Source organism: Formica exsecta, unplaced genomic scaffold, assembly GCF_003651465.1.
Source record: "Formica exsecta isolate Colony F162 unplaced genomic scaffold, ASM365146v1 scaffold2, whole genome shotgun sequence".
Lineage (NCBI taxonomy): Eukaryota > Metazoa > Arthropoda > Insecta > Hymenoptera > Formicidae > Formica > Formica exsecta.
Window position 1 is genome coordinate 2,646,908 of NW_021849297.1, and position 25,759 is coordinate 2,672,666.

Sequence of the window (25,759 nt, forward strand, 5' to 3'; positions counted from 1 at the left end):
AGATGCTGTCAAGTTATGTTATATATATATATATATATTGAGTCACGAAATTACTTTCCAATTATATAGTGAGTCGCGATTTACAAGGAATCGAATAATCGGGTGACAATGAGAGTTCGGGGCTCATTTGTATAATAAAATCGTATAGTTAAATATATTTGAAAATCGAGATATCAACCGTATATCGGTAACCGAATATCGAGATATCAACCGTATCGCATATGTACATAGAAACGCGCACCCGAGGGGAATCACCTCCATATTCCTGTTTGCGTGATCGCATGTTTTTTATCAGTCTTTTATATAGGTGCGTCGGAAATATCAAGAGAGAGATAAACTGATAAGAGAAAGCCCTGAATCGTCGAGTTTAACGAATTAAAGCATTAACTGACCTTTCGTAAAGATAATGACAGATGGAATGCTAATCCATAATTTATTAAATTTTATTTGTTACATATATTATTTCTAAATTAAAATTTCCACGCATTTTTCAAGTAAAATTAGTAAAAAATAATCTTTTTATTAAAAATTAAATCATTAAGAATACAAATACAATATAGAATAATGTACAATATATAGATACAAGAACGATCAAATCTTCGATTGAGCATTTGTCATTGCCTGCTAAAACATTAGTTAGTGAGATTTTCCTGGTTTCCATTTAAATTGGAAAAACGTGTATAGGACCTCTGTATTTGTCCGGGATTCATCCGAAATAACTTCCTTTGCAAGGCGTGTCATTCGACTAATTCAATATGATCGTGATTGGGATGCCATAATTTGATTCCGGAATGAAATAGCTTTATCGACTTGGCATCGTGCGAACTAATTGCTCCTGTCTACATCATTGGTCCATTACGTAAATTGTTGATTCCAGATATATGATTCTTCTCAACTATGACTTTTTAAAAAAAGCTTTTGTGTGTATGTAAAATAATTAAAATACTGAGCTTGCGATGATCATCTTTTCAGAATTGAATCAACGTGTTTGTAATATAGTGCAAAAAGTTTCGTTCCACGTTAACTTACACGAGGTCGAACCCCCTGGCTGGAATGCCAAACAGAAGACGAGCGAGTTAGATTTATGAGAGCTGAAAATATATCTAGCCAGCTACTATCTCAACTGTATCTATATATCTGTATTTGATTCTATATTCAATTGTAAAATAGTAAAGAGTAAAATTAATACTTTTTATACAAGAAGATATATATATATTTATTTTCGAAAAAAAGCAGTATTGCAATACAAAAAATAGAAAGATTAGTTCCTTATTGCACAATTATGCTTATTGTTAGAGTTGCTATATATTTTTCCCTTCTACACTCAATCGTATTTTTCAGTGGCAAGATGACAAGATCGAAATGAGTGATTCGCTCGATATCGTGACAATGGAGACCCCGTGCCTCGAGTCCGAAAATTGTCTGAAGGTATCCTCGACGATGCAGAACGTGGCGCGGCAGGACTCGGGCGTACCGGAGGATCTCGCGTCGCCTATCAATGAGGCGCAGACACTCAACGGAGACGAAGATCCAGATCTCACTATGAACAGCGAATGCAACATCACGGTGATCCATATTACCGAGTCACAGAAAACGAATGAGAAGTCGCTGGCCGAGAATAAGGACAGCAAGGACGGCAGCGACAGCGGAGTCGAGGGTTGCACGACGGAAGTTCCAAGAGTGAGTTCTTGTGAAATCTCTCTTGTTTATAAAAAAAATATTTTCAAATTTTTCCACGCACATACATACTTAAAATTGAAAATATTTTTATATAGTAATGATTAATGATATTCACTAGCGGTTTTTTATCTGGACCAATTTTTCTTGCAGGTACGCAGTAGGAATAGTATCGACTACGCGAGTAGTTGCGGTGGTTTGGACGAGGCCTCTTGCGATTCTAGTCTTGTAAGTTGTTGCTCGGTGTACGAGGATCCATGCGGATCCACGTTGCCAGATGACGTTCGGCTAGGCGCCACCGGTGGGGAAGGTACGAGCGAGGGTGGTAGCGAAAGTTCGTCCATCGCTGGCAGCGTGTCCATACGAACGAGTCGTATGAACGTGAAGAGGACCACGACCGCTTCCAGCGTGACTAAGAAAAAAACTTCAAGCGCTACCGAGACTTCGCAAAAGAATGCTCGCGCGAAACCAACGAATAATACAACTCCGGGTTGTATGAATCTGGGTGTGACGACACCGCGATCCAAGTCGCGAACAGCGACTCCTAGAAATATCCTGACCAAGACGCAAAGCACGAGTAAGGAACGGGAGCGGGACCGTCCGCGATCAAGAGAGAAATTGACTGTCCGTGAATCGCTCGTTGTGGAGGTCACCAAGACGCCTGTTGGTAGCCGCGGTACGGCGACATACGGTTGTCGATCCAGCAGCAACGCCATGTCCAATCTGGCATCGACTCCCACTTCGTCTTCCGTCACGAGAACGAGGACGAGAGCGTTGCCTGACTCGCTACCGTCCGCGCTGACCACGGAGATCAACAAGGATCTCGCGCAACGTAGTGGACGGGCCGTTAGAAATGATTCCTCGAGATCAAGGGCGACTTCCAGCACGCGAGGAGTGCGCACGCCAGTGTCCACGCCGTCCGAGGAAACAAGAAAAAAGTTACCTTCCTTGTCAACTCCCCGTGCTCTCTGCGCCAAAAATACCACTTCGCATATATCTGATAATAAAGCTGCCGGTCAGGATAATAAAGCATTGGACACATATGCAACGTTGCCACGTAGAAATAGAAATAAACTGACGATCTCGAAAGCTGGAGAAAAGACGGACAAGACGAATAACAGTAGACCCGGTAGTCGCGACGCTAGTCTCAGTAGATCCGTCGAAAAGAAAGTTATCGGCGGTAAGGATTCGAATTCCGTTCACTGCAAAAGCTTGCCGCCATATCCTAGACAAAGAATTGTGGAAAAGACTCGTATCTATCATGAGACCAGCGCGCAGACCGGTTTGACCGGGCAGGATATCGAGAACGTGATGTCCGGCCAACCAAGCGCCATCGTCGGACCCGAGGTGATCGAAAGATTGCACAAGAGTTGCCAAACAGAGGATGCGTGGAGCGACGTACAAGTCTTGCAGGATAATTTGAGACGATTGAATGAGGAGAACAATGAACGACGGCAAGAAAACGAGAGACTGAAGCTTGAGTTAGCCGAAGCAAATCGTCTTTTAGAAGAAGAACGAGCCGATCACGCATTTGCGCGTCAAGAACTCGATAAAAATGCGCAACGGATACTGGCTATGCTGGGCACTCCACAATCAGAACACGCAGGTAATTTAACAAACAACGTAACAATGCAAAAATAAGCGATAACTTTATTCATAAAGTAAGATTACTGTGTATATATTTTGCGTATCTGCGCAAGTCTGTAAAAATAAGATTTATAAAATAGAAGTTACGTTATCTACAAAATTTTTTTTTCAGAGGGCAGCGACAGCTTTCTCGAGCTCGAATGTCATATACAATCCTCGGGCCAAGTTGTTGCTAATCAGCAAGTCGAAATAGCTGATTTGCAATCGCTTTGTCGTATGTTGAGCAGGGTAAGAATATCATACAACAATAATTATGAAATATATGAAAAATTGATGTAGAAAGGGAGAGAGAGAGAGAGAGAAATTATTTCTTTTACGATATTTTTATTAAAGGATCTAGAGAAAAGTTTAGCCGCGCAAAAAGCCTTGCTACAACAACAGCAAGAATTAGAGGCCGAGTCAGCTGAGATGCAAGATTTCCTCCAAGAAGAGAAAGCTACTCTGGCGGATGCACTTAAGGACGCCGAATCAGAGGTACATTTTTTAAACATCCGCTTCTCTTAAAGTACGAGGTATCATTCGTATGTTTTTATCTCACACTTATTTGCTTTTCATAGCTCAAGAAGAAAGAGGAGACTTTAATTCAACGACAAGCGGAATTAGAAAGACAAACGGAGGAGTGTAAACACTTAGTACGAATTAGCGAACAAAGAAGGTATATATTTCATGAAAATTTTTATGCTAAACATCTTGAACAATATTTTAAAGCTTATTTGCTTTTATTAATATTTAGGCAGGAGAATTTATCAATGAGTATGAAATTGAATGCTGTCGAACGAAGAAGTAGGGAACTTTTACTAACTCAAGGCGCTGCCATGTCCGGAGCAGCTGTTGCTCTCTCTGGACTTAGCACTAGATTAGAAGGATTGATAGATCAATTAATCGCTTCTTATAATATTTCGATAAAGGATCTTGAGGTAGGTATACATGATAGTAGTAGTAGTAGTAGATGAAAGGTTAATATTCTAACAAGTTGTAAAAATGACTATCTTTTTCCTTATACAATAAAGTTAATAATCGAGAGATTATTTTCTCTTTGCGATCATTAATAGCAAGTTTAATTATATCATTGTTCTTTTTTCACAGGACGTCATATATCATAACGAAGCCTATAGCAGAAGTAATAGTAGCATGGAGTCTAGTCCAGTTCACTCTAAGCAGAATTTAAAGGAACGTACGCCAAGTCCGAAAAGCGGATCCTTTGTTTCCGCGGTAATTAGTGCTATTCGAAACGCCGCGACACATCCATTCGCGACGAGAAACAACATTGACAAAAAGTCCAACCTAGATTCATCCAAACAGATTTACAAAGGTAATAAAATATAAGTAAGATATGTAACAATAAATGGATTATAAGTTTACATTCGTTAAGTGTGATATTTTGTCTTCCGCATAGAATTAAGCATGGAATCGTCATCTGACTTGCTCGATTTTGAAACCGAGCCATGTCTGATGATGGAAAGTGTTCTGGAAGATGTACCTTTGCCCGATACATATTCTCACAACATGGTATCGAGCAGCGATTCTCTTCGCAGAGCTTTAAGTTTTCCCGAAACGACGGACGAGCATAACATGAGGAAGACGAAGATAGGCGACGATTGTACTAGTCTCATGAATCTCACTCAGGCCATCTTACATCGTCGTAAGGCAAGTAAATCGAATTTGTGGTGTTTAAAAGTATGATTTACTAATAACTGATCTAAAATATTGTATATTGATTTGCAGGTGGAAGATGAGGGTGATGACGATTGTGATTCCATAAGCGAATCTGACACCGGGACTAATGACGGTCCTGTACCTTTGACGGATTATTGTCCATCTGTGGATTTGGTCGATCAAGTGATTGAAGTGGATAATCTCGTTACCAAACTTCTGAAGGTACTACGTATCATACAGCTTGATAACGATACATGTATACAGGAATTGAAAGAAGAGAAGTAAGTTTATGTATATATATATACACATCATGAACATTTTAAATTAATTGAATCATTGAATGATGGAAATTAATTTTAATTATTTGGAATATTATTATTTGCAGATCTAGCTTGGAGATAAAATTAGAAGCTACCATGACAGAATTGAACGAGCTTCGCAAAATTGTTGATAATCTGCATCAGTCGCCGGAAGAAGTTCTGAACAATGTGTCAGATCGGCGACGTAGCGTCGTGGAAAATTGTCGGATTCTGCTCAAAGAGGTAATAGCCGGCGATGTCGCCGATACATTTTTATAATGTGCTTCTTCCACGAGCTACTGCCATATCTTTAACATAAATTATTAACTTTTTCTGAAAAAATGTCAAATGGAATAATTCCTCTGTAGGCGGGTAAGGAGGAATTAAAATTTGACGAGGCTGTACTTGCTATTAATAGCGGTCCCAGTGAAGTAGACTGCGAAGATCTCAATGCGAACGAAGCGCAACTTCCATTTAATGTATCTTTAATATCTTTTTAGTTTCGTATATATTTTTCCTAACAATGTATAACATTATATGAACAATTTCAAGACTTAAGAATGTCAAGTTCTGAATTAGTATTGACTACATTAAGTATATGTTGACGAATGGTTTATATATATTGTTAATCACGAAAACTCTACTGAAACTTTCAATTTTGATGTGAACAAGTTTTTCAGAAAGTTTTGTGATGACTTATGTATTTAAATCATATCTTTTCTTTCTATTTATTACATTTATTATGTTTTGTATCTATTCGTTTTTCTATTATATTTTCTATTTTATCGTTTAATTTCGAGGATTGAAGTGAATATATATACAATATTGCATGTCAAAATCGAAAAGAAGGAAAAGTTAATTGGATTAAATTTGGATGACCATAAACTCACTGCTGTTTTTAAAATATATATAATCGTACATTTAAAAACAACTATTCCAAAAAATAAATAATTGTAGTTAAAATTACGTTCAATTGTAATTATCATATAGTCTACAAAAGGATACCAGAGAATATTTTATTTTACCGATTTTATATTGCATATTTTTTCATACCAGTGTTGGGCAAAATACATGAATAATGATTGATAATTCTAAAGATGTATTTATAAATGTATCAGTGTATACCAAATACACAAATGTTATTAAAATGCATATATAATAAAAAATACATATTGTATAATATGCTAATATATTTCCTATGAAGATATATAATTGTAAATCGTGTTTATCATTATTCGCAAATATATTTAACCCAATACTGGTTCCCACTGAATACAATTCATCTTGTAGAATTTTATCTTGGACGATAAAAATCAATATAAATCTCTATAAAATATTTAAAATCTAGACTTGTGAGTAAAATAACGACATTATAATTTTCATGGCGAAATAAACAGGGTATCTTCCTATTACAATAATAAAAACATTAGTATTTAATGAAGAATATGACAAATGCAAAATACTATCATCTAAAATGAAAGGATGGAATTTTAATAACTAATCATGTACGTATAATCATGCACCACTTCTATATTACCGTCATTACTGCAAAGAAGCTAAGAAAATAAATAGCGAAATATTTTGTAACAAATCATAGATATAAAAATGCATAAGAGAGAGAAACTTCTTAATAGATGAAAACTAGAAAAAATATTTGAGTGATCATATTTGTGTGTGCAATTTCTTCCTTTTTAACTAAGAATGTATATATATTAACAATAATAACAGCAATAGGCTCAGAGTAACAATTAAGTAAGAAAACTGGCAAATAAGAGCCAAAGGGCGGGTATTGGTGCGCGAACTTATTATTATTAAATTTTTGTAATAAATGTGTATTTTAAAAATGTACGTTTCGGACCGTTTTTTGGTCCTTCTTCAGCATAGATATAAATATATAAAGATTAGTATTTTAAAACTTGACATACACAATATTTGTTGTTGCAATCAAATTTTGAATTAATTGTCGATTTTAATTTGAAATTTGACTGCAACAACCAATATTGTGTATGTCAAGTTTTAAAATACCAATGCAATGTTTATATATTTATATCTATGCTGAAGATAAACCAAAAAACGGTCCGAAACGTACATTTTTAATACACATTTATTACAAATTATTAAAAATTTAACAATACCGCGTTTACGCACCAATACCCGCGCTTTGCCTTTTATTTGCCAGTTTTCCCATTTAATATATATATTAAATTTTATAGGAATTATGTTTGTTTATGATAGATCTGAAAGATTTTTTGCTAGATTGCTTAGAGTGAAACCAAAGTTGATATGTGTTGTAAAAATTTAGACAAAGCTATTTTCAATCAAAACGAAAGATTTTAGGAAACGGAAAAGGGTTTAGAAACGCAGAGTCTGTAAGTATAGCTTTAAGCATTTTCATCGGAAACATTGTGATGATACATCAAGAAGTATATAACACATATGTATTTTAATGTTTAATTCAATAAATTTTCATATATCGAGAAAACACAAATGCATAATAGTAAACTTATAACATTATGTTGTACATAACACACATAAAACAGGGTATCAATCATGTAATTTCTTCCCTAGGGCGGAACCGTGAAAAGTGAAAAATTTTGCCATTAATTTCAATGGTAATATTTTTCAATTTTCATGTTTCCGCCTTAGGTTAAAAAAGTTATATGATCGATACCCAATATTATCACGTAAACATATTTGAGAAATTCACGATTGTCAATGTAAGAACCCCTCATAATCATCGTTAATATATCCGTTTAATTTATTAACGATTGATTAACAATTTTATTGCAATTCCATTATCTCAAAATAAGAACATAACATCAAAGTTGAACATCACATCTAAATACATATGTGGATACTGAATCTATTGCTTTACATTATATGAATAATGTCGAGTTCATAAACTAGGTAATCAGTGCATTTCTTTATTGATAATAGGTACTACATAAATGCATAGTTCATATCAAATCCATCGTCAATCATATACATTATATTTTATACGAGTATTCGTTTATTATCCCTGTAGATGCAGATATCCTATCCTTATCATGCTTTTATCATGATTTTTTAAAAATTGTATTTTAAATAATTATAGAGTTAAATGTGGGGAGAGAAAACCTGTAAAATATCAAGAGGAAAGAGAGAAAAATAACATTTTTCTAATATATGTTTTATACGGAACACTATTGCATATTGAAGCGAGTATTGAAGAGCTGTTTTAATGCACGTTTATGCCTCGTTCGTGATGTATGCGATGTATTAAGGGCGCCAAGAGATTCGTCAATCGTAAAGCTGATCTGGAATCAAAAAGTGTGTGGTATCGTCATAACAAGTTAAATTATTTTTATAATTAAAAAATTAAAACTGTATGTTTTAATATTAGTTACAATAAGATATTAACATTAATGATTATAATTAAAATAACTATTAACATTATTTTTAAAAGAATATAAAAAGTAACTGAAATCTCAAACTCTTACTTATGTATTGTTTTCGAGATCGCTGATTCGGTTTTATTGTGGATGCCATCGGCATTGGGTCTGTCGCCAATAGACTGAATTGCAGATTCACTGTGGTTGGAAATCGGTAAATTAGAATCGGTCCCGCCAGCCATGAGTAGTAGTGCCTCGACCGGTGCAAATACGAATACCACACCGTCTACGTGGATACGATAGTTCTCGGTTCCGTTCTGTCGCTGATCATAGTAATCGGTGGTATCGGAAATCGACGCGGCCGTCGTTGTCTCCTGCGGAATCACCGAGGAGGAGACTTCAGCTTTGGGCGACTCCTCGGTGACGGGTAAACACCGAACGCTCGTTCCAAAGGAAGCGATGAGTAACACAGTCTTGAATATACGCATGTTGATCGATAACATTGGTCTTCTGTTTCCAAACTCCTCCCGATTTTATTAAATTAAAAAATTGTTTTCTGTTCAACTTTGATTGTGAGAACCTGGACAAGTCCAGAAAATCAAGGTATTCTCTCTTGGATCGCCGAATTCGCCAAGTTATCTCCGGCTCAACGAACGTGAACTCGAGACCAGCCGACCACTTTTTGCAACTTTTATAATGCGATTGGATAGGACCGGGTATCTCTGGAGATGTAACGAAAGCGAGCGAAATAACGTTGGAGAACGACGTGTCCGGACAATACGGAGGATGCCCGAGATGTGACGACCGGGCGATGTCTCGTACCAGAAGACGATTCCGATCCCCACCTGGGCGATTCGAACAGCCTTCCTTCGGTCGGTTCTGGAAACGGATCCCTGGAAAAGTTCAAGAACCTCGGCGGAGCTGACAGCGACCTGCTGCTAACGGCATGTGTCTCGTCACAGCACTGTTGATATGCCGTAAACCACTTGCAATTTACGTGAAAATTTGAGGGAAGTTTCCGAAGCTCGAATGTGATTAGATTCGTACTTCATCATCCTTATTCGTAATTCAATTATTAGTAAATTCTCGTAAAAAGTCGAGGATATATTTTTAAAAAATTATTATAAGCTTACTTGATATTGGAAAATAAAACTAACAAAATCATCATTTTTATTTTCAGTCGCTCAGGAACTATTCATTTTACGGCGAGTTAAATATATATATGGTCTCAAGAAGATATGTGGGACCTGTAACAATTTCATCAATCAAGAGATTCTCCTGTCTTTATTGCAGTTATTCAAAACCATCATCGAAAAGAGAAGAAAGAAATTTGATAATATCAATATAATAAAATAACAATATTTGAGGATTGAAACGCGGAAGTGCTGAAGCTGATCCTCATCAACGATGTATCAAGTGTCGCTTGTGGCAGTAACCGGTTTCATTCAAGAGAAAAAGGAGCAAGAGAAAGAACGCGAGATGACGCCAAAGATAAAGCGTAATAGTTATGGCACGACGATACAACGTGCAGATATATATATCTATAAGTATACAGGAGTATGCGCATCTATAGCAACCGATCTTTGTAAAGGGCAATGTCCTATCGTGGCCGTTCGCCATGAGTTCATTTCCCCATCCCGCGATTCTTGGCGCCTATTACCGTAACCTTGCCCTTGCTCTCTCTTTCTCTTCCGCCTTGTGCTAAGAATCAATGTCGTCGCAGAATTGCCACCGCTTTTGGAAACGATCTTCGTTTTCGGAAATTTTCATGGGATTGTATCGTATATATCTTTGATTATCCTTAATTAGTAGGATCATGTTTTAAGAATCCTCAGAGTAAGAATCCATTCGATACTTATACATTACAGCTTAAAAAAATATAAAGAACAAAAAAAGTAAATAGGAAAAGATAGGAATTATTTAGCATTTATTGTTTTTTAAGAAATTAGTGATTCGGAAGAGAATTTAAAAATTCAATAAAATTAATGAGAATCGCTTGTATGATTTCCATTCATATTTAAATGCATGTTCACGTTGTTATTGTTGTTTAAATATTTTATTTGAAGCTTGATAGATACATATAGTGTAACTTTCGCGCATACATTGGTTTATATAAAACAACAACCATTTCGCATTTTAGCCCGTTCTAAGCATTTAATTAATCGTACATTTTTAATACACATTTATTACAAATTATTAAAAATTTAACAATAATAAGTTTACGCACCAATACCCGCGCTTTGCCTTTTATTTGCCAGTTTTCCCATTTAATATATATATTAAATTTTATAGGAATTATGTTTGTTTATGATAGATCTGAAAGATTTTTTGCTAGATTGCTTAGAGTGAAACCAAAGTTGATATGTGTTGTAAAAATTTAGACAAAGCTATTTTCAATCAAAACGAAAGATTTTAGGAAACGGAAAAGGGTTTAGAAACGCAGAGTCTGTAAGTATAGCTTTAAGCATTTTCATCGGAAACATTGTGATGATACATCAAGAAGTATATAACACATATGTATTTTAATGTTTAATTCAATAAATTTTCATATATCGAGAAAACACAAATGCATAATAGTAAACTTATAACATTATGTTGTACATAACACACATAAAACAGGGTATCAATCATGTAATTTCTTCCCTAGGGCGGAACCGTGAAAAGTGAAAAATTTTGCCATTAATTTCAATGGTAATATTTTTCAATTTTCATGTTTCCGCCTTAGGTTAAAAAAGTTATATGATCGATACCCAATATTATCACGTAAACATATTTGAGAAATTCACGATTGTCAATGTAAGAACCCCTCATAATCATCGTTAATATATCCGTTTAATTTATTAACGATTGATTAACAATTTTATTGCAATTCCATTATCTCAAAATAAGAACATAACATCAAAGTTGAACATCACATCTAAATACATATGTGGATACTGAATCTATTGCTTTACATTATATGAATAATGTCGAGTTCATAAACTAGGTAATCAGTGCATTTCTTTATTGATAATAGGTACTACATAAATGCATAGTTCATATCAAATCCATCGTCAATCATATACATTATATTTTATACGAGTATTCGTTTATTATCCCTGTAGATGCAGATATCCTATCCTTATCATGCTTTTATCATGATTTTTTAAAAATTGTATTTTAAATAATTATAGAGTTAAATGTGGGGAGAGAAAACCTGTAAAATATCAAGAGGAAAGAGAGAAAAATAACATTTTTCTAATATATGTTTTATACGGAACACTATTGCATATTGAAGCGAGTATTGAAGAGCTGTTTTAATGCACGTTTATGCCTCGTTCGTGATGTATGCGATGTATTAAGGGCGCCAAGAGATTCGTCAATCGTAAAGCTGATCTGGAATCAAAAAGTGTGTGGTATCGTCATAACAAGTTAAATTATTTTTATAATTAAAAAATTAAAACTGTATGTTTTAATATTAGTTACAATAAGATATTAACATTAATGATTATAATTAAAATAACTATTAACATTATTTTTAAAAGAATATAAAAAGTAACTGAAATCTCAAACTCTTACTTATGTATTGTTTTCGAGATCGCTGATTCGGTTTTATTGTGGATGCCATCGGCATTGGGTCTGTCGCCAATAGACTGAATTGCAGATTCACTGTGGTTGGAAATCGGTAAATTAGAATCGGTCCCGCCAGCCATGAGTAGTAGTGCCTCGACCGGTGCAAATACGAATACCACACCGTCTACGTGGATACGATAGTTCTCGGTTCCGTTCTGTCGCTGATCATAGTAATCGGTGGTATCGGAAATCGACGCGGCCGTCGTTGTCTCCTGCGGAATCACCGAGGAGGAGACTTCAGCTTTGGGCGACTCCTCGGTGACGGGTAAACACCGAACGCTCGTTCCAAAGGAAGCGATGAGTAACACAGTCTTGAATATACGCATGTTGATCGATAACATTGGTCTTCTGTTTCCAAACTCCTCCCGATTTTATTAAATTAAAAAATTGTTTTCTGTTCAACTTTGATTGTGAGAACCTGGACAAGTCCAGAAAATCAAGGTATTCTCTCTTGGATCGCCGAATTCGCCAAGTTATCTCCGGCTCAACGAACGTGAACTCGAGACCAGCCGACCACTTTTTGCAACTTTTATAATGCGATTGGATAGGACCGGGTATCTCTGGAGATGTAACGAAAGCGAGCGAAATAACGTTGGAGAACGACGTGTCCGGACAATACGGAGGATGCCCGAGATGTGACGACCGGGCGATGTCTCGTACCAGAAGACGATTCCGATCCCCACCTGGGCGATTCGAACAGCCTTCCTTCGGTCGGTTCTGGAAACGGATCCCTGGAAAAGTTCAAGAACCTCGGCGGAGCTGACAGCGACCTGCTGCTAACGGCATGTGTCTCGTCACAGCACTGTTGATATGCCGTAAACCACTTGCAATTTACGTGAAAATTTGAGGGAAGTTTCCGAAGCTCGAATGTGATTAGATTCGTACTTCATCATCCTTATTCGTAATTCAATTATTAGTAAATTCTCGTAAAAAGTCGAGGATATATTTTTAAAAAATTATTATAAGCTTACTTGATATTGGAAAATAAAACTAACAAAATCATCATTTTTATTTTCAGTCGCTCAGGAACTATTCATTTTACGGCGAGTTAAATATATATATGGTCTCAAGAAGATATGTGGGACCTGTAACAATTTCATCAATCAAGAGATTCTCCTGTCTTTATTGCAGTTATTCAAAACCATCATCGAAAAGAGAAGAAAGAAATTTGATAATATCAATATAATAAAATAACAATATTTGAGGATTGAAACGCGGAAGTGCTGAAGCTGATCCTCATCAACGATGTATCAAGTGTCGCTTGTGGCAGTAACCGGTTTCATTCAAGAGAAAAAGGAGCAAGAGAAAGAACGCGAGATGACGCCAAAGATAAAGCGTAATAGTTATGGCACGACGATACAACGTGCAGATATATATATCTATAAGTATACAGGAGTATGCGCATCTATAGCAACCGATCTTTGTAAAGGGCAATGTCCTATCGTGGCCGTTCGCCATGAGTTCATTTCCCCATCCCGCGATTCTTGGCGCCTATTACCGTAACCTTGCCCTTGCTCTCTCTTTCTCTTCCGCCTTGTGCTAAGAATCAATGTCGTCGCAGAATTGCCACCGCTTTTGGAAACGATCTTCGTTTTCGGAAATTTTCATGGGATTGTATCGTATATATCTTTGATTATCCTTAATTAGTAGGATCATGTTTTAAGAATCCTCAGAGTAAGAATCCATTCGATACTTATACATTACAGCTTAAAAAAATATAAAGAACAAAAAAAGTAAATAGGAAAAGATAGGAATTATTTAGCATTTATTGTTTTTTAAGAAATTAGTGATTCGGAAGAGAATTTAAAAATTCAATAAAATTAATGAGAATCGCTTGTATGATTTCCATTCATATTTAAATGCATGTTCACGTTGTTATTGTTGTTTAAATATTTTATTTGAAGCTTGATAGATACATATAGTGTAACTTTCGCGCATACATTGGTTTATATAAAACAACAACCATTTCGCATTTTAGCCCGTTCTAAGCATTTAATTAATCAAAAAATTCGTTGCTTTTCTTCGACATGACTTTTGCACTAATAAACAAAAAAAATAACGAACTTTTTGAGATCGATATAATATATAATAGATCTGGTATAACATTTGCTAGAAAGACAAAAAGAGGAAAATGAAATATTGCACCAAGAGAGATAATCACGATATTAAGTAGCGTATCTCAATGTTTAAAAACTATAATTATTGGAACTTGAAGCTGCTAAAAAGCCCTGGTCGACTCGTCAAACTGGCAGATGCCGGATACGTCGCGATGTCTTCCTGGACCGCAGTTCTCGATACCGCCGCCTAACAATATTAGCTCATTCTGTTGTTTATCCTCAGATAATGAAGCCACGTCGTTCTTATCAGCGTTCGATGAGGGCAGCGCGACATTCTCTTCTCTGCGAAGCAATTGTTTCTTCAACGCCGTCCCCGGCCTTCCTGATTCGATGTCGGAATTCCAAACATTCTCAACTACATTTCGCGCCCGTCCATCATCCTCAATCTTGGATCCAAGTATTTTTCTCGCGTCCACGAAGTATCCTATAATAGCCGGTTCCTCGCGACTCTTGGGAAAATCGAAAGCTTTCACATTTTTCGCGATCCTGTCGTCCTTTTCCACTTTATCTTGTTGCTGCTCGGTAGCGAGCGAAAAGATTGTCTGCTGATTCGAAACGTTCGTCGTTTCTTTATTTTTTCCCTCTGTTTTTTGCACCGAACTTCCTTTATTCGAATGATTTTCGTTTATCTGTATAATTTCCACAGCTCCTTTCCAAGGCTCCATGCCACGATTTTCTTTGTCGGATCTGATTGATTCTTGTTCCTTCGACGAACTTGACCGGGAGACCAATTGCTGCTTGAGCTCGAGAGCCTGCAACGCCAGGTCGCTGAGCAGATCATTGTTGCTGGGGATGGCTACGACGAAGAGAAGATTATCCAGTTGGGCGTGCAAGTTGAAATCGCCCTCCTGTCGCTGATCATATTTCGTCGGAGCAGTGTCAACTTTGACAAGCGTGAAAAACGCCGTACCGAGGAAGAATAACATTTGTATCACCGCCATCGTGATATGTATATATACGTTATATATATGCACGTATGGTATAGATAAATACGTGAGCGATGAGAGGTGAACTTTGAAGTAAGTGACGCTGTTCGATCTTCGCCGTATTGCTCTTCGGCAACACGAGCGAAACGAACGGGATCCTTTTCGCAACTGCGACGATCGCGCGGGTTCGCCGTGCTTGTGACTCGTCGCGCGAACCGGTACGTGGAATTTATATGATAGGGGGATCCATCTCGCTATTGGATTAAAACATCACATATAGATTGGCGTGGGATTGAAATTGATTGTTTGTCCAATATGATAGCGGATGGGAAGATAGCGCAGGTAATTATATAGATATTCTAAAGTTTAAATGAATTTGTTCTTATACGTAACAATTAGCCGCAGAAGTCGAGAGCCAAAATAATCGAAAGAAGAATTACAAGCTTCTACGATGCGAGATTGATGTTGCGTTTTCTCCTGAAAATTGTTTTAACTATATATATCGCATTTTAAGAACGGAGGTTTTTTGCATTGTATTTTAGGATTCACATTGCCAGTATCGAAATTCAAAATACAGAGCCATGAAATAAAAGGAAGTTTATATCAGGAATATAATTACCGTTACAAAAGTACAAATATAAAGAATTTATTTCATCATTAAAAGCAAACATGACTGAAACTTGATATGGATATTTATTTTCTATTTAACTTAACTTCTAGCGATTATGCAACTTAAATTCGATCAATGGAGAAAGATCCAATCGATTGGAAGATTTGTTGTTGCAATTGTACTCACGGCAACAAGGACAACCACGGCCGACGTGCTCGTCGACAACGTCCGTTGCCATTTGGAATATATCCGGATTTACAACGCTTTTGTGATCGTACAGCAGATTTCATCATAGACGAAGAAGCGACTGCTGCTTTGGACTCTCCGTTCTCTTCACTCGATTGGCTCTTATCGTTATCCATATTTGATGTCAAGTTCGCGATACCGTTCGATGGATCAACATTCGGGATTTCTTCGTCATTCGGTAACGTTGTATTACGGTATTCAGTTGAATTTACATTACCAGAAGACGTCGAGATAGTCAAATTTGGCGACGAAAGAGACTCGGAAACTTCTGTAATATCGCTGTTTTCCGTGGTGGGACTTGAGGTGGGCCTGTTGCCGCCCGGCTTGATGGTGAAGTCTGCGTAATCGTAGAAGTAATCATAATCCTGTGAATACAACGAGACGTTGATGATTAATATTTATTAATAATCTTTAAAGCAATTCATTTAATTATTGAGCATGAAGTACATAAGTATATATATATATTCTAAATATAAATCTTACAATTAAAGATTGTATACGACGTGATTAAAGATTATAAAGAGAGAAGTTTTGACCATTTCAACTATAAGAATATATCAATAGCAGAAATATTTTTTTCAATATATATATATGTATATATATATATATCATAATTTAAAATTTAATTTATATTTTTTTAATTTATAAAAGAATGATACTGCATCCTAAGAGAAATAAACATCCATAGAAGAAGAGGGGAAAAAAGAGCTCGCGTGACTTCCTCTTGGAGAGGCTTCATTTACCGTATAATCTTCCAAGAGTTTGGAGTCGAGCAGCGCGACTACACGCAGGTCCTTGAGCGCTACCTGCACGTTCAGGTCGCCGGTCTGCCTCTGGTCGTAAGTCGCCGCTCTAATCGGCGTGGGTGTTGCGGCGGTAACGCGACAGGCCGCGATAACGAGGAGGCTGCATAGGGCGTGCTGCATGATCGTCGTCGTGGCGCGACCGCGATCGATCCTCACGAGGTACGACTGAAAAATGCCCAACGGCGGAAGCTACGGTCCTCGTTCCGAACGCACGGGGGGGCCTCTCCGGCGGGGACCTACATCGCCCGATAGCCGGTTTACTCGTCTCGAACGTGACGATCCAAGCATGCTGGCGTGCGTGGACAAACCGGTACAAACGTGGACAGCTCGCAAGACTAGCGTCCTATTCTCGTCTCCGTCACCTTTTAGCCTTCACTTCGCTTCGCGATCTCTCAAGTACGATGCCCGGCCGTTGCCCTCTCGCGCTACGCGTTCTACCTTGACAGCCGGTCTTCGAAGTGTATGTACATTCGCAATCGAATCTCTGACTCGCGTATATTTTTATCCGCTCGTCCACTTTGGTCGTGCATAGATGTTTGCACGTGTGCGCTCGATCTCGACATCGCACGGTTATTCGGTATCGTCCACTTGGCGTAATTTCGAAAAATTCATCCTGAATGTCTTGTACTTCTGTACAATACTTTCTGTAAATAAAGTAAAAAAGTTTATATGGAAAAAAGTATATAAAAAAAGAAACATTTTCGCGAAAGAATTGCGAGATAAAATTGCTATTTTAGGTATCTTTATTTTATAACTTTTATAATTTATTGCTTATTGAAATATGTATTGATTATTTTGTAATATATATGAAAAATGTAAATGAAGTACATAATATTTACCTTAAACAAAACATAATCTCTTCTCGTAATTGGTTGCAGATAGCGATCGCAAGATTCATTGAAAGAAGATCCGACAATGATCAAAGAGAGATCTTTTGTGTTAATTCCAGATCATATATCGTTCATTACACACACACACACACACACACACACACACACATTGTCAAATATATATAGACAATGTGTAAATAATTATAGGTGTAAAAAATATAGAGAAAACCACATCTTTGAACAAGTATAATTAATTTTTTTCAGATACTCGTAAATAAAATTGAGTATGTATATATATAGTAAAATGTCATATATATGTTACCTCGACAATAATGGACAATAATACTAGCGCCATATTGTATTAACTGTCCGTATTTCGAAAGCATATAGAAAACGCGCGCATTTAGCAATTGCATTCGCGACGTATGCACTTTCTACACCCTCTTGGTCCCTTAGCCCTTCTCTCGCCGAAGGCGCGCCTATGTTTACGTTGCTTTTAGATGTAAAATACGCATCTCTCTAGTTTGAACGTAGCTCTCCGAATCTCTCCGTCCGTAAATCTTACGAGTATATCTCGATAGTGCTTTCTCGAAGATTCGGATTTTCTGCGATGCGCTCTTACTGCACCTGCACCCGCAATCTGTCGTAATCGACGATGCAAACAACACACAGTAATCTGTCACTTATGCCCGTAATGACGCCAACGCGAAATGTCGCGCATCGCCGCGTTTGCGCGTAACCGGGGTGTGATTCATTATCATTGTCGGCTGAATCGACACGAAATTCAATCTGTCAGCTGGATTGCGATCCCGATCGCGCGGCACAGTTTGACATTTCGGCGAAACCGATGTGTTCCATTCATCTTCTGTAGGATACGTTCGTAATCGTAGTTATTGTTTTCGTGACCCGTACGTCATCGGCGACTCTTATCATGTTACGCGCTGACACGAACGATGCTCCATTTTTTTAAGAAGTTTGGTAATTACACGCGTTTGTCCCTTAATTTACATCGAGCGGAATTACATACGCGGCAGGAAAGAAATCACTTTTCTATTTAACACTGTATAACCTTGTTGTTTCCCATATCTGACCCTTTGACATTTACAGCACGCGGTATTTCTTCTCTTCTTTTTCCACTCTCTTTTTTCCAATATCCTATTTCCATTGAAATTGAAAATAGAACTTGAAAAATTGCCTCAATCAATCGCATTTCATGTCGTCAAGTTCAAACTTTGTTTACTTTATGTAATATGTTGTATATAACTACTGTTTGTATATTTAAAGTCAGAAATTAATTAAATTATCTATATACAAATATCTTAGATATTTATATGCGAAAAAATGATTATTTGTAACAATATATATTCTTTTATCTACATAATTAACTTCTATCTTCTCTATTATAATAAAGTTGCATGCAATGCTTGCAGGACAAAGGGATAAGCTGGGATTGTTAGAAACTTCACCTACAAAATCGACGAGTTCGGGAAACTTTCCGACAGATGCATTCAACAGTAGTGCATCGTCCATTCAAACACCCTCGGGTATATTATGCAATCTCGAGGAAGAAGAGGAGGAAGAAATTCTCAATAATGATTGTAAAGAAACATATACCTTCAGCTCTCGGTTGTCTAAAACTCTACCGGAAGTACTTATGGACAAGAGTGCCCTTGGTTATTTCATTCAGTTTATGGACACCAGAAGGCATGTAGCTCTCATAAAGTTCTGGCTAGAGGTGGAATGCTTGTGCAGTGCATCTAGCATATCCAGTGAAGATACAGAAAAAGCTAGACACTCAAATCAAAAGGATTTATTAGAAACTTTGCCTAATTCCTTAGATGATAACGAAAACTTTAGTTGTAATGTACTCCCTAATAATGTAGATACTCAAACATGCAGCAAAGTACCATTTGATGAGAATAGCGATAATGTAACATCCTTATTAAATGGTATGCCAAAGACTAGTCACACGATAAGTAAAGCACAACAATCAAATGAAGATTGTGGCAGTAAGAGACACGACATGACAACAACTAGACAGGATGCTTTGAGAATTTACAAGAAATATATTCTCAAAGAAGCTCTGGGTATAAGTCAAATATCTGAAGAATTAAAGTTAGAGATGGACAAAGCTGTCATGCAGGAAAACAATGAGCCTATATTACAGTGCCTATCTGCTGTTCAAAGCATAGTATATGATATACTAGAGAAAGAGTAAGTGAGACATACATTCATTAATATATGCTATGTAAATAAGTAACTTATGCATCTAAAAAATTTTATTTTGCAGGTATATAAACGATTTTTTACGAAGTCAATTTCATTGTAAACATCAAATTGATGTGCTCACCAGTGGCGATGTACAGTTAGCAGATATATTGTATAATGAGACAGCATTCTTTTACTTCATGGAGGTTTACATTTTTCTATCAATTATTATTTTTGTGACAGAAGTTTTGGTTAGAGATATTTTCATTCTTTTCATTTTAGTTTATGGAACTTGAAAATAAGCGAGAACTGCTGGATTTTTGGATGTCAGCTATAAGTTACAAACAGAATCTCTTGGAGAAGAAAGGTGCAGCCGATCCCGAAGAAGCACAGTCTGATGCCGTTATTATTTATGAGAAGTAATTTCTAAAGCTATGTATAGAAAATACATCTAAGACTATATATATAAAACACTTAAAAGAGAGAACAAAAGAATTTTTATAAATATTACTGTTTTTTTTGTAGGTATTTTAGCTTACAAGCAACTATGCCCCTCGGATTTAGCGATAAAATTCGCTTTCTTGTAGAACAGAACATTTGTCGCGAAGGCGAGGAGGGCACACAGCCCGATTGTTTCGATAAACCCAATAAAATTGTGTATAATTTTCTCAACAAGGTACACCACACACTACACAAACTTGCTCTTATTACACAGTAATACTTGTTATATAAGTTCTTGCATCAAAAGTAATCAACTGAAAAGCCATGTATTGCGTTACATTTTTTTTTAGCATTATCTCCCGGCGTTCTTATCTTCACAACTGTATTATAAATACTTATCGGAGCTAATCAGCACAATTCAGAGCAGCCCGTGTCCGAGTTTACATTTCAAGATAAGGAGAACAGGTTGATATCAATTGATGATTTCAATAACATAATATTCTTGTAAAATGTTATAAAGATATCATTTCGTTTAATAAGTAATAATATTTTCATATAACAAATAAATAAGATTTTATATATTTTCAACATATCTACAGGTTCAGATTGTAGTAGTGAAGTGAGCTCTATATGCACTAGTATGCCAAGCACTTCTCAAATAGGAAGCAATGGCAGTAGATTACCTAATAATAAAAAAAACATTAAGAATAACCTGAATATTGACACCAGGCAACTTTATGATCCAGATTCCTTATGGCGGCGCAATAAATATAGGTATTTTAATACATACATTTTTATAATAATGCAAAGAACAAAGAATTTAGAAATAGGAATCGAATGTAAACTGGAAGCCATCCTAAGCCGAAAGGCAAGGATTAATAAATACAAATACATACATTTTTATATCAACTCTAATTTATATAATCCATATAAAATAATTTAATATATTTTTCAGTTTAAACATTGGTTACGTTGACAACTTAGGCAGATTTATTACCGAAATAGAGCCAGATCCTTATAGAAAATATGGTAAATAATATATATATTTAAAAGATTCAATTAATACATATATGAGATTGTATAAAATCAAATATGTAAATTTCAGAATCTCGTCTAACTCGTGTCGTAAAACGATTTGTAAATATAGAACAAGATAAGGTAATTATTTTATAATACTTGTATTTTTTAATATTAAAATAATTCGCATGCTGAAAGCAATACATAATTATTTTATTCATATATTGTATTATAATTTAATAATTAATTTTTTATAGGCTAAAGAAGATTTAGCATGGAAAATTGCTGAGATGATCGTTCGTGAAATCACATCTTTGACACTTGGAGCTTCGAATCTTCCCTCTTGATGGTGCAAATTTGACATGACAATTTTAAGATCTTAAGTTTTCCTTAAGTATAAAATATTTTGTATTATGTATAGGTATGTTCTCTTTGTTTTAAATATTAGTGAAATAATGCTGCAAATTTTGCCAAAGTGCCAAACAAATGATCAATATAAATAAATGTTTTTAATTAATCAATTTTTTAACATACAACATATTTTAAAAAGAAAGTACAGATAGTATTGTGGAGAGAAATGTCTCCTATGTCTTTGTTTTATACTTTTATATTTCAAGATTTGTTGCCAAATATATTTTATAATCAGTAAAAAATAAATTAAACAATCGATGATTTCACTTGAATTTATTATTAATGTAAATAACTTTATTACAAGTGAAATATATATACATACAATTTGTTTCTATAAAAAAAATTTAGGAAGATGTAAGCAGCATAATTTCTAATATTTTTCATGGCTATTAAGAGAGAGAGAATTTTCCTATTTTTTAATTTGTTATAAAATACTCAATAAGCAGAGAACAATAATTTGATATATATACAATTTCTTCATCATTCCAAATTTTCTTTTCTGTCATTTCTGTCTATCAAAATAACTTTTTTTGTGAAAAAAAGAATTATTTATTGTTTGATGAAATAATCTCAAGAAATGTTAAAATTTATACATATCTCATGAAATAATTTAAGTTATTCATTTTCTAATCTCTTTGATTCTATTCTAAAAATTTTATTAATTCTTATTTTTAATTATTTTGTACTTGTATATATGATTTAGTAATATCGTTTGCACATTAATGTTCTCGCTTCTAATGACTAATGTAGAAATTGACAAATTTTTAAAATATAAGATTTGTATTTTTTTTTCATTGCTAATTTATACAATGATATATTTGTGTTAAAACATAATAATGATATATTTGTATATACAATGATACATGTGTGGCCGCCGTTGATCGTGATATTATGATATAGAAAAAGATATATTTTAACACTGTATTTAGTATATAACATAATATTTAAGTACAAAATGTTATTAAATAATGAGATCCCTATTATATATATATATACTCTATTTATATTTTGTTATATCTTTTTATTTATGATACCATTACAAAAATGCATATCATAAAAATATATTACTGGCGCTTTATTTATGAAAAATAATGAACAATTCATTATATATGCAGATGCATCAAAAACTTGATTTCTCTTTTAAATAATTTGTACATTATATGAATTATCTCTTTTCAATTCTTATATTCCTGTTTCACCATTTTAAAAGAACTCTATTATCTCTATAGAGAATAATTAAATATTACTAAATTATATACACTTTTTTTTGTTTGTTACATCACATGTAATATATATATATATATATATATATATATATATATATATATAAATTATATTTTTATACTCTATAATATTAAAAATATTAAAAAATATTTTTTTTTACTCTACAATTATTTTTATATCACAAAATTTTTCAAAAAATTTTATTGCACTTGTCGAGACTTCAATTTTCTGAGATTTCGAAAGTTTCATGCACATTGAGTCTGACTTTATGATATGTAAATCTTTTAATCATTTTATATATTAAAATTATTCTCTTTAAAAATAGGATAGTATATATAATATTTACATTTCTAAGACTGGCAGTAAAAAATTCTCACAGAGACGAAGATCCGTTTATGCTGATATGTGGTATATTCTGTCTGTATTCTCTTCTTGGATTCAATAGTGGAGATGATTCAGAAAAATGACCACTACTATTTCTTTTCTCGATCGCATTTAAATGTATATTGGTACTCGATTTGAAATCTTGACAACATTCAAGACGCAATTTTTCTCTTCTATTCCATGATTGATAAACAATCGCATTAAAGAACGCTTGAAGAGGATTTGTCACAGCCTGTCAATTAAAGATGTCTTGATCACTTGTCTAAGCTGCAGCATACACATATATTTTAAGTAAGAATTACCTAAACATACCATTATATACCACAAAGTGATAATTGCCGTAATCGGCAACTTAAACCATAGAGTCCACAATAATATCCCATTAATTAAATTGGGCGTCCAGCATACATAGTAGACCAAATTGATGAGAGCAAATTTTAATCTAACTGTTTGTATCAATCTTCGTTCCCTTCCAGTCATTTGAGCCATGCTATGTAAAACTGCCGTTTCAAGATCTCGAGTTGATGCAATATACAAAATAGGATTTGCGATCATGACTACTGCCAATAATACATATGTAGCACAGTAGTTTGGAAGAATACGCAATATGGCACTGGATAATGATGTCAAATTGTGACAACTGTAAGATAATCTTGTACTTAGTATCATCACAAAATGTGTATGCAAAGATAATTGTGATACTTGTAAAAGTCTAACTTTGCATCTGGAATATATAAGATGATCAGTCCAAATGAGGTAAGAATGGCTGGAAGCACCCAGGCTAAAGTATGATAATATATAGAATAGCCGTTTTTATCGCCTAATAATAACTTCATGTCTACTGCATAACACAATGTCCATATCCATGTAGCCATATAGAAATATTGAGTCCACGCCTACAAACAACAATCTCTTCGCAAAGTTCTGCATGTATTTGTATCTGATGTAAAAATATCAACGTTACCGACGACAAAGCGCAAAAAATAACACTCGACATATCGCCTTCCATTGGCATGATAGACTTGAAATTCCTCCACAATGCCGACCTTACAAACACACCTAATCAAGTATGGAACAATTAAATAAAACATACTTGTATATTATTGTATATCTATCAATATTGTTGTCATGTATTCACCGACCAAAATTAAGTAAATGAAATTGTGATTAATTTGTAGAAATTCATATAATATACTAAGTTATTGGCATAATCAAATTGCGATAACAAACTAGACCTAAAGATGCTAAGAGATCAGCAACAGCAAGCCATACAATAATATCTCGCCCTCTAGAAAAGCTTCTCCATCGTTGAGAAATATTCAAATCTTCCCGAGGTAATATCTGCAAAAAATTTTTTTTCGACTTTGAAGCCTCCCCATAATTGTAAATATTTATTAGAAAGGAGGCAGGGGTATTTCTTATGCGTATAAATTTGTTTCAATTCCATAATATTATAAAGTATAAATAATGTTCTCGTTCTCTCTCTCTCTCTCTCTCTCTCTCTCTCTCTCTGTCTCTCTCTCTCTATATATATATATATATATATATATTATATATATTATCTAATATTTTTTATATTAAATATATATCTTATTTATAATTAAAGAATGATTTTAATTCTGTACGTGATAAAAAATAACATATTTTAAATATTTATTCTTTATAATGGTAATAATACTGTAATATTATAATTAGTGTAAAAATTTTATAAAATAAAAACCGGTGAAATGTGTAACTTCTCTTACAGTTCCTATAAATTTACCTGATAAATCGCACCTATCATACCCATTGTCGATGATATCATGCACACCGTATTGTACGCATCAGTATTAAATTCTTGCATTATCGCTATAGCCTTGTCTGTTCGGTTTGTATAATGACAACAAAAAGTTTGTAATGTTGGATCGGCCATTCTTTGGTATTATCCGATGTAAATCTCTGCTCTGTGTCTGCTCAACGCTCAATTACCGTGTGACAAAAATCTAGTGACTTTCTAAAATCCCTCACTTATTTGGGTATATCTTGGTAGCCATGATTGGGTCTGTTCTTTATAGCTAAACTCTCCACATCGGAAAGAGAAAGATAAATATGGTCTAAAGCCCGTATCAGACTACGCATTGAAAATTGAAGATTGAAGATTAAAGATTGGAATTTAACTAATCAGAACAAAAAGGACTAAAATTTCTTTATTCTGATTTGTCAAATTTCAATCTCAATGCATAGTCTGATATGGGCTTAATACTGGTCCATAACAGCCTTTTGCTTTTTATAGTCTTT

The 25,759-nt window shown here is 34.8% G+C and overlaps 7 protein-coding genes and 1 long non-coding RNA gene across 12 annotated transcripts in view; 3 read left to right on the plus strand and 5 right to left on the minus strand.

The window, feature by feature from the left end:
- The window catches only part of LOC115234343, a 17,424-nt gene extending 8,732 nt beyond the window's left edge, over window positions 1–8,692 (plus strand). The window contains exons 2-12 of one of the 2 annotated variants that reach the window (XM_029805355.1): window positions 1,342–1,680; window positions 1,831–3,283; window positions 3,437–3,552; window positions 3,658–3,798; window positions 3,882–3,979; window positions 4,058–4,241; window positions 4,411–4,636; window positions 4,721–4,971; window positions 5,050–5,261; window positions 5,366–5,522; window positions 8,374–8,692. In XM_029805355.1, coding sequence (XP_029661215.1) covers window positions 1,363–1,680; window positions 1,831–3,283; window positions 3,437–3,552; window positions 3,658–3,798; window positions 3,882–3,979; window positions 4,058–4,241; window positions 4,411–4,636; window positions 4,721–4,971; window positions 5,050–5,261; window positions 5,366–5,522; window positions 8,374–8,379 — 3,162 coding nt within the window. In that variant the 5' untranslated portion in view covers window positions 1,342–1,362 and the 3' untranslated portion in view covers window positions 8,380–8,692. Of the gene's footprint in view, window positions 1–1,341; window positions 1,681–1,830; window positions 3,284–3,436; window positions 3,553–3,657; window positions 3,799–3,881; window positions 3,980–4,057; window positions 4,242–4,410; window positions 4,637–4,720; window positions 4,972–5,049; window positions 5,262–5,365; window positions 5,523–5,647; window positions 6,933–8,373 lie in introns of those variants that run through there. The other variant, XM_029805354.1, reaches the window with a different exon arrangement.
- On the minus strand, window positions 8,459–9,469 carry LOC115234353. Its single transcript, XM_029805374.1, has 2 exons — window positions 8,759–9,469; window positions 8,459–8,575 (listed from the first exon to the last, which is right to left on the minus strand). The coding sequence occupies exons 1-2, from the start codon at window positions 9,151–9,153 to the stop codon at window positions 8,497–8,499; spliced, it is 474 nt and encodes a 157-aa protein (XP_029661234.1). The 5' UTR covers window positions 9,154–9,469; the 3' UTR covers window positions 8,459–8,496.
- Window positions 9,470–9,655: 186 nt separating this feature from the next.
- On the plus strand, window positions 9,656–10,814 carry LOC115234355. Its single transcript, XR_003883907.1, has 2 exons — window positions 9,656–9,713; window positions 9,831–10,814. It is a non-coding gene; the product is annotated as an uncharacterized LOC115234355 (long non-coding RNA).
- A 1,094-nt stretch (window positions 10,815–11,908) lies between these two features.
- LOC115234352 lies at window positions 11,909–13,655 on the minus strand. Its single transcript, XM_029805373.1, has 2 exons — window positions 12,209–13,655; window positions 11,909–12,025 (listed from the first exon to the last, which is right to left on the minus strand). Exons 1-2 carry the CDS (start codon window positions 12,601–12,603, stop codon window positions 11,947–11,949), a joined length of 474 nt encoding a protein of 157 aa, XP_029661233.1. The 5' UTR covers window positions 12,604–13,655; the 3' UTR covers window positions 11,909–11,946.
- Window positions 13,656–14,134: 479 nt separating this feature from the next.
- Window positions 14,135–15,510, minus strand: LOC115234349. Its single transcript, XM_029805369.1, has one exon. The coding sequence runs from the start codon at window positions 15,318–15,320 to the stop codon at window positions 14,481–14,483; it is 840 nt and encodes a 279-aa protein (XP_029661229.1). The 5' UTR covers window positions 15,321–15,510; the 3' UTR covers window positions 14,135–14,480.
- A 151-nt stretch (window positions 15,511–15,661) lies between these two features.
- Window positions 15,662–18,245, minus strand: LOC115234351. 2 transcript variants are annotated; one of them, XM_029805372.1, is made up of 4 exons: window positions 18,120–18,245; window positions 16,905–17,611; window positions 16,102–16,526; window positions 15,662–15,782 (listed from the first exon to the last, which is right to left on the minus strand). In XM_029805372.1, exons 2-4 carry the CDS (start codon window positions 17,085–17,087, stop codon window positions 15,752–15,754), a joined length of 639 nt encoding a protein of 212 aa, XP_029661232.1. In that variant the 5' UTR covers window positions 17,088–17,611; window positions 18,120–18,245; the 3' UTR covers window positions 15,662–15,751. The 2 variants fall into 2 exon arrangements, with proteins under 2 accessions (XP_029661232.1, XP_029661231.1); XM_029805371.1 differs by lacking the exon at window positions 18,120–18,245 and adding an exon at window positions 17,807–17,991.
- Window positions 18,246–18,333: 88 nt separating this feature from the next.
- On the plus strand, window positions 18,334–22,874 carry LOC115234346 (A-kinase anchor protein 10, mitochondrial). 2 transcript variants are annotated; one of them, XM_029805364.1, is made up of 10 exons: window positions 18,334–18,468; window positions 19,228–20,011; window positions 20,088–20,211; window positions 20,288–20,424; window positions 20,531–20,681; window positions 20,797–20,911; window positions 21,046–21,220; window positions 21,402–21,475; window positions 21,552–21,604; window positions 21,721–22,874. In XM_029805364.1, the coding sequence occupies exons 1-10, from the start codon at window positions 18,453–18,455 to the stop codon at window positions 21,808–21,810; spliced, it is 1,719 nt and encodes a 572-aa protein (XP_029661224.1). In that variant the 5' UTR covers window positions 18,334–18,452; the 3' UTR covers window positions 21,811–22,874. The 2 variants fall into 2 exon arrangements, with proteins under 2 accessions (XP_029661224.1, XP_029661223.1); XM_029805363.1 differs by lacking the exon at window positions 18,334–18,468 and adding an exon at window positions 18,475–18,775.
- Window positions 22,875–23,224: 350 nt separating this feature from the next.
- LOC115234434 (G-protein coupled receptor 143-like) overlaps window positions 23,225–25,759 on the minus strand; it is a 3,697-nt gene continuing 1,162 nt past the window's right edge. Inside the window, exons 1-6 of one of the 2 annotated variants that reach the window (XM_029805507.1) lie at window positions 25,245–25,449; window positions 24,718–24,823; window positions 24,447–24,541; window positions 24,200–24,378; window positions 23,795–24,122; window positions 23,225–23,714 (exon numbers count right to left, since the gene is read on the minus strand). In XM_029805507.1, coding sequence (XP_029661367.1) covers window positions 23,472–23,714; window positions 23,795–24,122; window positions 24,200–24,378; window positions 24,447–24,541; window positions 24,718–24,823; window positions 25,245–25,394 — 1,101 coding nt within the window. In that variant the 5' untranslated portion in view covers window positions 25,395–25,449 and the 3' untranslated portion in view covers window positions 23,225–23,471. Of the gene's footprint in view, window positions 23,715–23,794; window positions 24,123–24,199; window positions 24,379–24,446; window positions 24,542–24,717; window positions 24,824–25,244; window positions 25,450–25,759 lie in introns of those variants that run through there. The other variant, XM_029805508.1, reaches the window with a different exon arrangement.